The 12,088-nt window shown below is 51.6% G+C and overlaps 1 protein-coding gene across 1 annotated transcript in view; it reads right to left on the reverse strand.

Annotated features, from left to right (window-relative positions):
• The window catches only part of LARP1 (La ribonucleoprotein 1, translational regulator), a 47,398-nt gene extending 35,610 nt beyond the window's left edge, over positions 1-11,788 (reverse strand). The window contains exon 1 of the mRNA XM_068161725.1: positions 11,393-11,788. Within this exon, the coding sequence (XP_068017826.1) occupies positions 11,393-11,744 (352 nt within the window). The 5' untranslated portion in view covers positions 11,745-11,788. The remainder of the gene's footprint in view (positions 1-11,392) is intronic.
• Between the last annotated feature and the right edge of the window lie 300 nt (positions 11,789-12,088).

The raw sequence follows: 12,088 nt of genomic DNA on the forward strand, positions 1-12,088 counted from the left end.
TCTTCCCCATCCCCAGGCAACTTCTCAGCTCAAATCTGTATCACCCAGCTCCCCCTCAGAGGCCAAAGCAGTGTCTGCACAGGTTCCCAAGACAGTTACAAGCCTCTTCAAAGCAATGCTCAGAGGAGGGGGCGAGGCCTGCAAGGAAAAAGTAGCAAAGCAAGAAACCCCAACCCCAAAGATTAGCATGGCAAATTATGTCACTCCTGAGATCTTGCTTGCTTCCTGCTCCCCCTCCTTCACTACTTGCTGAGCAGGCTTGGGGAGGGTCCAGCTCTCTGCCACCCAGATCTTCCCAACCCTTTCCAGCTGCCAGGTCCAGGCAAACACCTCTCACAACTCTCAACAACACTCAACTGTAAGAAGTATCTTTGCCTCCTCAAAGAGAAGCTTAGTATGGGTAAAAGATTCAAGCCAGATGGATCAACCTCACATGATGGTGGGTAGGTCCTAAGACACCACTAAGATCTGTGCAAGAAGATAAAAAGCTACAGAAGCATTTATCAGCTTCCAAGCCAGTTTCTCCACAAGGGTATCCAGATCATTAGATCCTTGGTAAGTAGTTCTGTTCTCTCCATCTTCTGTTTCTTCTCAGACACCCTCAATACCTACACTAAGCTGAAGAGCTGCAGCCAGTGTGAGCTGACATTTGTTTCCCACAAACCATGTGGAAACAAATGCTTGAAATAGGTTTTCAGTGTATAAATGGCCATGGTTTTGGTGCAGCTCAGCTGGGATGCTGCTGCTAACTTCACATACTTGGAAAGGGATGAAGAATTCCAGTATCACCAAGCTGCAAGAAGAACACCCCTGGCAAAAATCATCTACTCTCAAATCTGAGCATTATCTGTAAAAGATAGCTCCTTAGCTTTAACTTCATACCACACATTAAGTTAGTAGCTTAATGCTGACATTCAGTTTCTTCCAGACAGAAGGGCAGCAGAGCTGACCAAGCAAGACTGCAACTGCAGCTGAAGACAGTCACCACTGGGACCAGCACTGTGCCTGGCAAAAGAACCTTTCAGATATCTGCCTGGAAGAGGGTCCAGGTCTCTTCTCTGAGCACCAGATGCCAGTGGAGTTCCAGGGAACACACACAGTCTGACCAGAAAACACCTGAGAGCTCTCCAAACAGACAGCATTGCAAATCCAACACTTGCATATGCACAGGCACACAAAGAGTAACTGTAAGGTCACTGCTGTTTTTTCTCCTATCCACTTATCAGTGCTTGCACTGGAGAGAACAAACACTGGGTGTTCTCTCCCATTAACCCCTTGCCCCCCATCTCCAAAACAGACAAGCAGCAAAACGCCCATAGACTGAACATGCCAATTCACGAGACAAAAAGCTGCAGAGAATGTACAAGGCACTTCAGAGGTGTCCCATTACAGTTCCCCTGCAGCAGCTGGTGACCCAGCTCTCTGCCTCACATCCTTTAATCACCAATAAGCCTGAAGTGACACCACTGGATGCCTCCAGCCTTCCAACCTTACATGAGACTGGGCCCAGGGATCACAGTCACCCTCCACAAATTGCTCTTTAAGGTACTGGACACGGAACAAGAACTAAAAGTCCAAGTGTGATCAAGCAAAATCAGTGTGTCTCAGATCTGTTGGAACACAAGAACCATTTTAGTGCAGCCCAGAAACCAACTGGATCCCATGCTGTGGAAAGCAGCACAGGCTGGCATTTCCCTCGGACAGGGTCACCTCACATTGCGCTGCAGCACGCTTTTCTGCGTGCGCATCAAGGGCAGGCAGCCTCAGACACCACAGCAAAGCTCTGCCTAAGGACAGCTCAGTAAGCAGCTAGCAAGACAGAATCTTCTTCCTATAGAGCATCCATTACCACAGACAGAAATCCAGCCTCTGCATGAAAAAGCATCCCTCCTGCTTCTCAAAAGCCCCAGTATCATGGATGTGCCCCATAACATCAGGAGGGGATGCCATAAATCCATGTGAAAACCCCAGGAACAGGAAATTGCAAGGCATTCTCCACCTCAAGGCTGCAGGCAGAAGGCCAAGCAGGGGGGCTGTAGGATACACAAGGCAGCACAGCGAAGACAGCCTAATTAAATCCCTTGACTGAAGAAATCATCAGATTCACAGTCTGAGATGTTCCCCCTCTCCAGTCCAGGCTATCTGGTTGGTTTTAATCAAATACACAGCTTTTCCAATCACCCTCCAAACTCCATCCTTGCTTGGTTCCACTTCTCTGCTGTTGATCAGATCAAGTGTGATTTGAGTTCCAACTAAAGTTAAGAGGGCTGTCTGCCTGTGATCGGCCATGTCTCTTCTACGTCCTCTTTGTAGCTCTACTTACAGATTTAATTTTTCATTTGGAAAGCATGGATCACTTACAGCAAATTCCTCCCTGCAGAGTGTGCAAATGCCACATCTGTCACTCACCAATCAAAAAAAAAAAAGGAGAGCCAGAAGACTTCACCTGAGATTGGGAGGCCAAAAGAAATCAATCCCCCTTTTGTTCAGTGCAAGACCCTCTGCGGCGGCAGAGGACTTCTGAGCACTCGGAAGATGCATTAGATCACATTAGGTATTCCCCTGAGCTCTCAAGGTTTAGCTGGGACTAAGGAAGTGAAATTTGATATGATTACAGCCAGCAAAATCCCATGCTTTGTCATCTGAGCACATGGTGAAGACAAGACACCTCCAATTCACTTTTCTGCCTTGTTGGGGTGGGCTCTTGTGCACAAATACCCTATCACATCTGCTTCAGTCAAGAGTAAAACCTCTAGATGGTATTTATGGGACACTACTATCCACATTTCAGTATCTGCTGCTCCAGATCAAGAATTCCTCAGCATTACATACAGTGGTGCCACTTTTTACACTTAAATCTTTGTTTTTCCATTTACTTGCTCCCTTCCACAGCCTTGTAGCTGACTTGCCAACATGAGCCCACCTCGAGGTACATAGGGCAAAGTGCTTCAGTCACTCCTTTTAATAGTTCTTTTTGTGCTAGGTAAGGCCTAGAATATTGCTACTGTTATTATGGTCAAGTCCTTACTTTCAGTAGGCTTGTGGGTGGCTGGAAGAGTTGACATGAACAGACATTGCTACTCAGCTAGGTGGGCTTTGTGACTGGTTGGAAGGGCTACAGCAAAAGCTTAAAATGATTGTAGAAAGAGTCCTAAGTGTCTTCCAGGAATCAATTCAGGGTTTCTTTTGCAACTTTTAATACAAAAAAAAAAAGGAACATCTGGCCTTGGAGAATCTGAATAGATGAATTTCCAGTAGTCTGAAGCAAAGGTTGGCTTATGAAACATTTGAGTGTTGCTTATTAACCGTAGGCTCTCAGTATTTCATTCCATCACTAGCTTCCCCATCTGTAAGTGTGCAAACCAGACAGCTTGGTAATTAACATTTGGTAAATTAATAATCACTCATTTGCACCACTGACCAGAAGTTTTCAAAAGCACAGTTAAAGTAAGGAGAGGAAAAAAAAAACCCCACAACAAAAACAGAAGTGCAGATTGGATTTAGTGCAAAGGCTGAATATGTATCAGAAATAATCTGCTTAGTGCTAAGCATTTAACAATGGACTCACCTTCTGGCAGCACCTCCCAGTTACCAGGCAGGGAAGACACCAGTATCTCCACACACCTTTTTCCCCTTACTTTCCCATCACCAACACCCTAACCTTTCCTCATTTTTGTGGCTTTTCCAATTTCATACCTGCTTCCCCACAGATTTAGTCCGGAAAAACTCACCTCTTCTCTCAGCATTTCAGACTTACTAAAACCTCTTAACACATCCTGCTCTGAAAACCCTCTGCTCCCTCCATGCATGCATCCATCAGGCAAGTCAAAAGAAGTCAAATGACTACCAGGAAAGAAGAAGAGATAAGCAGCCCCTGCGCCCTCCCTGCTGCCGGCAGCTCCCTTCCAGCGCGCAGCCATGCCCTGCAGACTGCAGAGTCACTCTGCAGGAGCGCGGCACACGCTGCCGCTCGGCTGGAAAAACGTGCTCAGCACTGTGCTCGGGAAGGACTCTGCTTCCTCCCACCACCCCCAGCCTCTGGGGCTGCACCCCCATACCTGGGCAGGGAAGAGGGGAGCAGCACCAGGCTGCCCCCAGGCTCACAGGGCCCCTCCCGGCTGCACTGGCACCCAGCGGGAAGGACACACTGCACATTTCCACCCACTGCCCAGCTTTCCAATCACGGTTTAACTCTGGCTCGTGTCAAGGACACGTGAAGTTCACAAGTCCCATCCGAGCCCCCACTTCTTCCCAGTGCCCCCTAACTACTGGTCTCACTGTCACCAGGGCACCTCCACAGAGCCCACCACAGACCAAACAAATAACAGTGGAGCACAACAGATATTAAACCACCTCCATCGCCTTCCTCGTGGGGCAGAGATGCCTCTCCTAGGGCCCAAAAGAGGCCAGGTCAACTTTGGGAAGCAAGACAGGAGTGCAGTGGAGAGAAGCACCTGTGAGCACGTGGCCAGGTCACAGGCCAGCTCTGCCTGCTATAGCAGCAGGCTGTAGACCTGTTTCGAGCCACTTCAAGGGGTGCCTGGCAGGAAGTGAACGTGTTTCCCTAGGAGCAAAGGTTGGAGCAAGCTGCATGCCACGTGCACTCCAGAGGGATCCAGAGCACCATCTTCTAGATCAAGTGAAGAAAAGGTGCCTGTGTCACCTCTGAATGTCACCAGAGCCAGACTGAATGGCACTGGCAGACCTTAGTCACACGAAGGGCTACCTCCATTGGTCATTTCTAAAGCAAAGAGAGCTTTCCACCTGAGCCCTCACGCCAGAGTATCCAACCCTGCCAGGGCCATCATGGTCACCTCCTGCAGACCATCAGCCCCAAGCTATGCACAGCAGAGCTGTCTACCAACCCTTCCAACTTGTGACCACACAAAGTAACAGGATGACTCAAAACCAAAAAAAAACCCAAAATTGCAACCACTGCAGCACGCTGAAGCACTCTGTGTGTCCTTACACAGCGCTGCAATCCATGGAAGTGATGAGGCAAGCTGCTGCTCCTAAGTCAGCTTTGCTCCAGAAGGACACTGAAGGTAAACCACTGATAATGCAGGTATTAGATCAGCCAGTTTGCAGCCCTTCCTCCATCTCCTTGCACGTGACAACAGAATATCCCCCAGCATACGCAGCTTTAATGCTGCGGGAAGAGCTCTTGATCCCGGGAAGATTCACAGTGAGTGTAAGACAGAAGCTGGGCCAGACAACTTGCTAACGGTGGCCCTGGCAGCTCAACCAGCACCAGCAGCCCAGTGCAACAGAAATCCCAGCAGAGGTACAGCACATCACACACCAATGTACTCAGGAAAGGCAATCCTGCCCACAGAGGGCTCCCAAACTGTAGCACTAGCACATGCTCTGATAGAGGGAAGTTCAATTAGGAGGATTACTGGGAACCTGCAATTACAGGATGAGCCTCTGTTTAGAAACATGTTGTCACTTGACTTGACCACTGTTTCCACAAGCCTGCCCAAAAAAATCCCATGTATCTTGTGCAGTATTAGAATTGCCACCAGCAGATCTGTTTTCTACTCCACGGCTCTTGGACCTTCACATGCACAACACCCGCTTCTCCTTTCAGCCAAACAATTCAGACCAGCCCTGACCCCAAGAAGTCTGATAATTGATTTAGTCAAGGCTAAGCCCAGTTCCTATTTGTTCTGGTCACCAGTTACTGTTGCCTAAATACTCAAGTAGCTGCTCTTAAGTTCTCACTGCACTGCATTAACTTCTTCAAAGTTTTGCTTTTACTTTTTCTCTGAGCTGCTCAAGTCACACAGCTGTATCACTTGCTTCAGTAGCCAGCTGCCAGTTATTTCAATGCAAGGAGAAAAGTCTCCCAATTCCAAGATCACTAACAAGGATCTGAACCACAGAGTGAGTTGGGAACTGGTCTCTAAAGAGGCAAGGGAGAAATGCTGTGAGGGCCATTCCAAAGACCACACATGCACAGAGTACCCAGAACTTTACCCAACCCCAGAGGCTCACTTCTTGCCTATGCAAAGCCCCACCTAGATGGCTTTGCCACTACCCAGCAGGTATCACCAAGGTTGTACCACCTCTTTCCCCAGGTTCCCTGTGTGCACAGCAGACCAGAGACTCGACAGAGCCAGCAGCATGAAGTCTAAAGCCACTGGTAAGAAATCAGTAAAGGTTCCAATGCCAACATGACCAGGAAACAAATAACACTTTAAAGACCATAATGTAAATACATATCATGGTTGAAATGAACAAAACTCACCACTCCCAACTGGACTTAGGGTAAGAACAAAGCAAAGAAAAAAAGCCTTCTCAGGTCTGCTATGGGTTATCTGCCAGATCTACAGTGAGGCCACCATACCTCCACTTATGTGGTTATTGAGATGGGAACAGAGCTCCTCTGTGAGGTGCACCACCGTAAAGGACTCCACAATCCTCTGCGTGTATTCCAATGTATTTACATTTTCACTAAGATTCTTTTTTTTATGCCCTTGCTGTTTGCAGCTGTAGTAACTTTAAGGATCCAAATACTCATCCTGGCCTGGACAGGACAGCTAACATGCCCACTTCTTGTTTAGACAAACACGCAGTACCACCAAGGTGGTGTCAGAGATTTATTGCAAAGTAGTTTCAAGTACACTGAGAGCAACCTAACTCCATCCAAGCTGGCATTTGGTGTTCCCCTGAGGATAATCTCACAGCAAAAGCAAAAACACAGAGAAAGGATCAGGTATCATAGTTTGGAAGGAAGAGAAGAGCATTGCAGCCCCAGTGCCCCCATTCCTGGCCCTGCTTTTTGCACTTGATTTGTCTTCACAAGTGACCCAAGTACCTTCTCTTCATCCCAATCCAGTAATCCCAGATACAATCCCAAGGGAAAGCACCTTGGCACCACAGGCAAAAAACAGTTTAAAGGAAGAGGGTAAGAAGGTGTTTGGTGAGAATCCTCTAGCAACACCTTGGACCTGGAAATCTAGAACTGGAGGTCACAGCAGAAGCAAGTGCTGAAGCCCCGCAACCAGGACCAGTGAGTCAGCTCGCAGAAGCTGTGCTGCATTCCCCAGCCTTCCCGAAACAAACAGTGCAGAACAGGGCAAAGGTCCAGCACAAAGCTGAAGGGCAAAGGTATACAGAGGAGTTAAAGCTTCACATTTTTTGAAGCAGTGAGCTCCAGTTACGCTCATCCTCTCAACAGTAAGATGGGAAGAGTTACTCAAGCTTGAGTTGTGGGATGGGCACAAAACAGTATTTCAGGGAGGAAACTTGGGGCAGGGCTGGGGGGGAAGGACTCCTGCTGCGATAGCTCTGTTGCAACAAACAGCCAGGAGAGGTCCATAATTACATGCCACGACAGAGAGAGAGTTGCCCAATGCTTTGGAAATAGGTGTGTGCAGCACTACCGAGCTGGATACCCAAGCAGGCAGATGCACGCGTGTACTCCGAACACAAAGAAATGCCAAAGGTAAAATGTTTCCCATACATCTTATCTCCTCTACTGGAGGCTGGTTTCAAGGAAAGCCCTATGGGGAGTTAGTCAGCAAGGGGTGAGAAGCTAATGAATCTTCCTCTGCCTTCTCCTCAGTACTGGTAGCCAACCCAGCCTCTGCTCTGGCATAAATCAACACGCACTCTCTCTGAACAATAGTCGACTAACCTCTGGTGCTTGCTGCTAGCAACTAAGGTGTGCCTTCTGGAAAGTACTGCGTACCCGCCCAGTGCATGTGCCAAATGGCAAGCAAGAAACTCTGCTCAACAAACTCAAACACCTCCTGCACCTCCACTGGGAAATACACTGATTTCTCCCGCTTGAGTGTTTGCAACAAGCATGAAAACCAGCATAAAAGTTAGTACAGGCAAAGCTTGGCAGCTGCAGCGCCAGGCATTAGAACCTGCCTGTCCTTTCTTTCAAGATGTCAATGGCTTTAAAAATTCAGAAGTGCCAAGTGCCTTGATGCAACATTTCTTGAAAAAACTCCAGCAGGTTTTCAAAACAGGGTGCTGTTAACACCTGTCTGCACCAATGCTTGCATCAGCACCAGCCCTGGTGCAGGGCACAGCGGAGGAGCACAACATGTTCCAGAAGGTCAAGCTGCCTTAACTGCAAGCCACCCTTCTCCTCTGTGGAAGAACTGGAGAAAATACTCCGAGTTTGGTTTAAAGCCAAAAGTGCAAAGCTGTTTTTGCCAGAAAATGTTTCCTTTGCTACTGCAGACACACACACTACCATCATGCCTTTGCCAGCCAGGCTGCTGGCCGCATTTATTTACATGATAAGAGAATGTGTAAGGAGAGGACAGTCACGCAGACCTTGTTACTAGATCATTAGAGAGCAAAAATGAGGCAGCGTTACCAGCGCCAGGATCCCCTCAAAAGCAGTAGGCAGTGTCAAGTACAAGCCTTGCCACATGGGATGGGTTATCTCAGGACTCAAAGGATCCCCTCTGATCCCTTGTACCCTGACTCTGAAAAGCACATGAATGGAAATAGAACACGTCTTGTCAAGCCACCAGGAAATTCACTGGTGTGCCACTCCAGCTGAGCCTCAGCCCCTGCTTACAGCATCAGCAGTATCACTGTTGTCTAACTTGATCTAATGGTTGCTCCACTTACTGCCACGCCACTGTGCTTTTGGGGGAAGGGATTAAGAAGCCAGGAGTGGCTTCATTTCAGCAGTCCTCCTTTCTGCAAAAGCAAAAACATTTACTCAAACACTCACTGCCAACCCTGAGCATAAAAACGCTGCAGCAGGTAAGCAAGACACTGACTTCTGAAGATAAATCCTGATCCATCAGGACACCGTTCTTCAGTCCCTACATCAGCCCTCCCATGCTGCAGCAAGTCGAACAGTTCAAACTTCCCTACCCATTTTCTGACACAGACAGACCTCAGAAACATCTCAAAGATGGCTGTTTCCTCTGGGCCACAGCTCAAGGCCTTTCTTTCCTTTTGTAAGCAGCAGTTCCAACACAGACCATTACAGAGGTAGGTCTTGCCCATTAAATCTGTTCTGTGGGCCTACAATTAATAGAATCATTATAAAAAATTAGGGCTTTCAAAGCCTGTAAAACAAGTCAGAGAGAGATCTGTTTATCTTTACACTGTTGTCCTCACCAAGCTCCCTGGTCTCCTCATTACCTCTGGGAGGATCAGGGCTAGAAACATTTAGTATCTCTAGCACACAAGCAGTGCTCTGGGAACACTGCTGGATTGTGAGCCACGGTTTTGCAAGGTCTGCTGAAAAACCAAAACCATCCAGCGACAACTGGCCAGAGTTAAGAAGCTCTCAACCTGCTTTAAGTGTACAAAAGAGTGTCTTTCCTTAGGCCTGGAGGGTCATGGCAACACGACAGCACACCTCATCAGCACCATCCTTCACCAAAAACTCACCCCCCAGATTTTTTTGGTAAGCATCTGCCAAAAGAAATCCTCCACTCAAAGCAGTGAAGGCACAACGGGAGACTGCAGACACCACAAGAAGGTACTAGGGCAAGGAGCTGCCTGGCAAGGTCAGCTGCCAACCTGCCTCTCATGAGAGCTCACCAGCCGTGTTTATTTTACACGTTTTCTCTTCTGCTAACGAACTGGCAGCAAAAGAAACAATGCCCCAAGAGAGGAGAGCCAAGAAGCAGCAGCGTCTGGGCGCTGCAGTCGCTGCTGCCAAGCATCCCAAAACACACCACTAACCAATTCCATTACTGAAACGCCTTCAGGAACACCATGACAATTGTGCTCAGGCCCAAGAAAATTCTGAGTGTTGCAACATTACTCCCATGCCCTACCATAGGGTGGATGTGTTACCGACACGCTCTCGCCCTCAAAAAAGCCCAAATCATCCTCCTCCATATGCTGGGCTGAGTGCTTCATCTCTGCTAGCTTAGACAAGACACTCACCTTTGCAACTGGCCTGGTAATGAATCCAAACACACTATGAACACGAGCCTCAAACAGAGACATTCAACCTTGCAGTGTTGCATCTTTTGGTTTATTTCTGGGGACTGTTACCGGAGCAGGCAGCGCAATGGAGCAGTGGAGTGCAGCTTTCACACAAAGGAGCGACGTGACCAGTTTTATGTCACACCACAAGAGACAAATGTGGACAGCAACGCTGTCCCAGATTTTGTTAGGCTTTGCTTATGTTGGTGTGCGCAAAGGCAAACCACCAAACATTATGAACACGGACTTTTACCTGGCACAATTAACTTCCCCTCTACACTCCCCATTAAGATGACAGCTTTCCAGGTGCAAATTGCAGAGCTGTTCATCTTCCAAAGATCAATACCTCTGATGAATCATCATGCCAGGCAGTAACAGTTCTTGCAAAACACTAGCACATACAGTAATTGAGAATCTGATGTCATATCTGGCAGTGTGATTTTAGAGTTAATAAAGGCAGGCTGGAAAAATTCTCTCCCAAACAAGACACTCGGTGAAAACTTCTGTGTTCCTCTTAGTACCGATTGACTTGAAGCAGGTGTGAGCGATGCCCTGGCAATAGCAACGTTTTATCCCAACTTCCGAGGAAATGGTTGTTCTGCAATTCCATCTTTTGCTGATGGCAGCAGGTTAAAAGCTCGACTTAGACAGCGTCGCCCCACTGGACGCTTCCCCACGCGACTCCCTTTTGCGGACACCCCCCCACACCTCAAAGCCGTGCACGCTTCGCTGCTGACAATCTCTGTTCGCAGCTGCAAGCGAGCAGAGGCAGAGCCGCGCCGGGCCGCCGCAGCAGCAGCCCCCGACCCTGCCGCCATGAGTCGGCAGAGAAAGGCGGCGCGGCCTGCGCGCCGGGGAACAGCCGCCGCACACGTGGGCAGCGCCAGGCCGCGGAAGGGCCTCCCGGGGGGGCGGTGGCGGGGTGCGGCGAGGGCCGGGCCGCGCTCCCGGGGGAAGCGACCACGTTGCCTGCGCTGCGGCGGAATGCTGGGAGCTGAGGCGGGGAAGGTGGGGTTGGAGCTTGGAGCGGGGCCGTTGCCGCGTGCCCCATCGCCAAGGCCCGGCCACCCAGCGCCTCCGGTCGCCAAGAGCCCGGGCCCGCCCCGCCGCTGCCAAGCCCTCGCCGGCCCCCACCTCCCCCCCTCCGCCACCGCCGCCTCATGGCCGCTGCCCGGGCCGGGCCCAGCTCCCCTCCCCCGCACACGCGCTCCCCGCCTCATGGCCACGGACGGTGCTGCCGTTTCCTACTTCCACCGACCCCGCACACAAACACCCCGCCGCCCCCTCCCCTCGCCGCCCTCCCCTCATGCCGGCCGCAGTCCCGCTCGCCGGCAGGCCGCAGGCGCGGCGCCGTCCCCACGCCGTGCCGCATGGCGCGGCCGGCCGGGGCGCGGTCGGCGGCGCAACGAACTCTCTCCACCACCACCTCTGTCGTTACCCCCCTCACCTCACTGCAACTCCCGGTACCCACCTGGAGGCGACTGCCCGTTCACCACCGGCGCGGCGGCGGGCGCGTTCTTCGTCCAGGGGTTCACCTTGGGCGGCGGGGCCTCGATGAACTCCCGGCGCCCCGCGCCGCCCGCCTCGCCGCCGTCCTCCGCTTCGCCACCCGCCCTCAGCAGGCTCTCCTTCTCCTGGTTGTTGCTCTCCTCCTTCTGCTGCTTAGCGCTGGGCGGCCGCGGTGCCGCGGGGCCGCCGTCGGGGCCCATGGGTGGCTCGCCCTTCTCCCGGCCACCGTCCTGCGGCGGCTTCAGCACCAGGGCGCGCTCCTCGGCGGGCAGCAGCGGGGCGCCGGGCAGCAGCGCCTCCACCTGCGTCGCCATCTGCGCGCCCCCGCCCCGCCGGGGAGCTCTGGAGTCCCCCCCCCCGCCGCCGCTGCCGCCGCGCGCTGCCCACCCCCCCCTTCGCCGCCGCCGCAATATGGAGACGCGCGGGGACCACGCGACTGCCGCGGGGGCGCGCGCCGCGCCGGCCCGCCCGTCGGAGCGCGCCACCGCCGAGGGGAGGGGCGGGGCGCGCCCTCGCGGGCCGGCCGGCGGCGCGCACGTGCCTGATGCAACGCCCGGCCGCGCAGGGAGGGGGGATCCTTAAAGGGGCCTTGAGTGCGGGGCTGTCCCCCGTGCCGGGTGTCGCTCTGGGCGTGTTCTGGGGCGCCGCTGCCGGCTGG

The sequence above is a fragment of the Melanerpes formicivorus genome, unplaced genomic scaffold, assembly GCF_026170545.1.
Source record: "Melanerpes formicivorus ecotype bairdi unplaced genomic scaffold, bMelFor1.0.p_v2 SCAF_2, whole genome shotgun sequence".
Taxonomy (NCBI): Eukaryota; Metazoa; Chordata; class Aves; order Piciformes; family Picidae; genus Melanerpes; species Melanerpes formicivorus.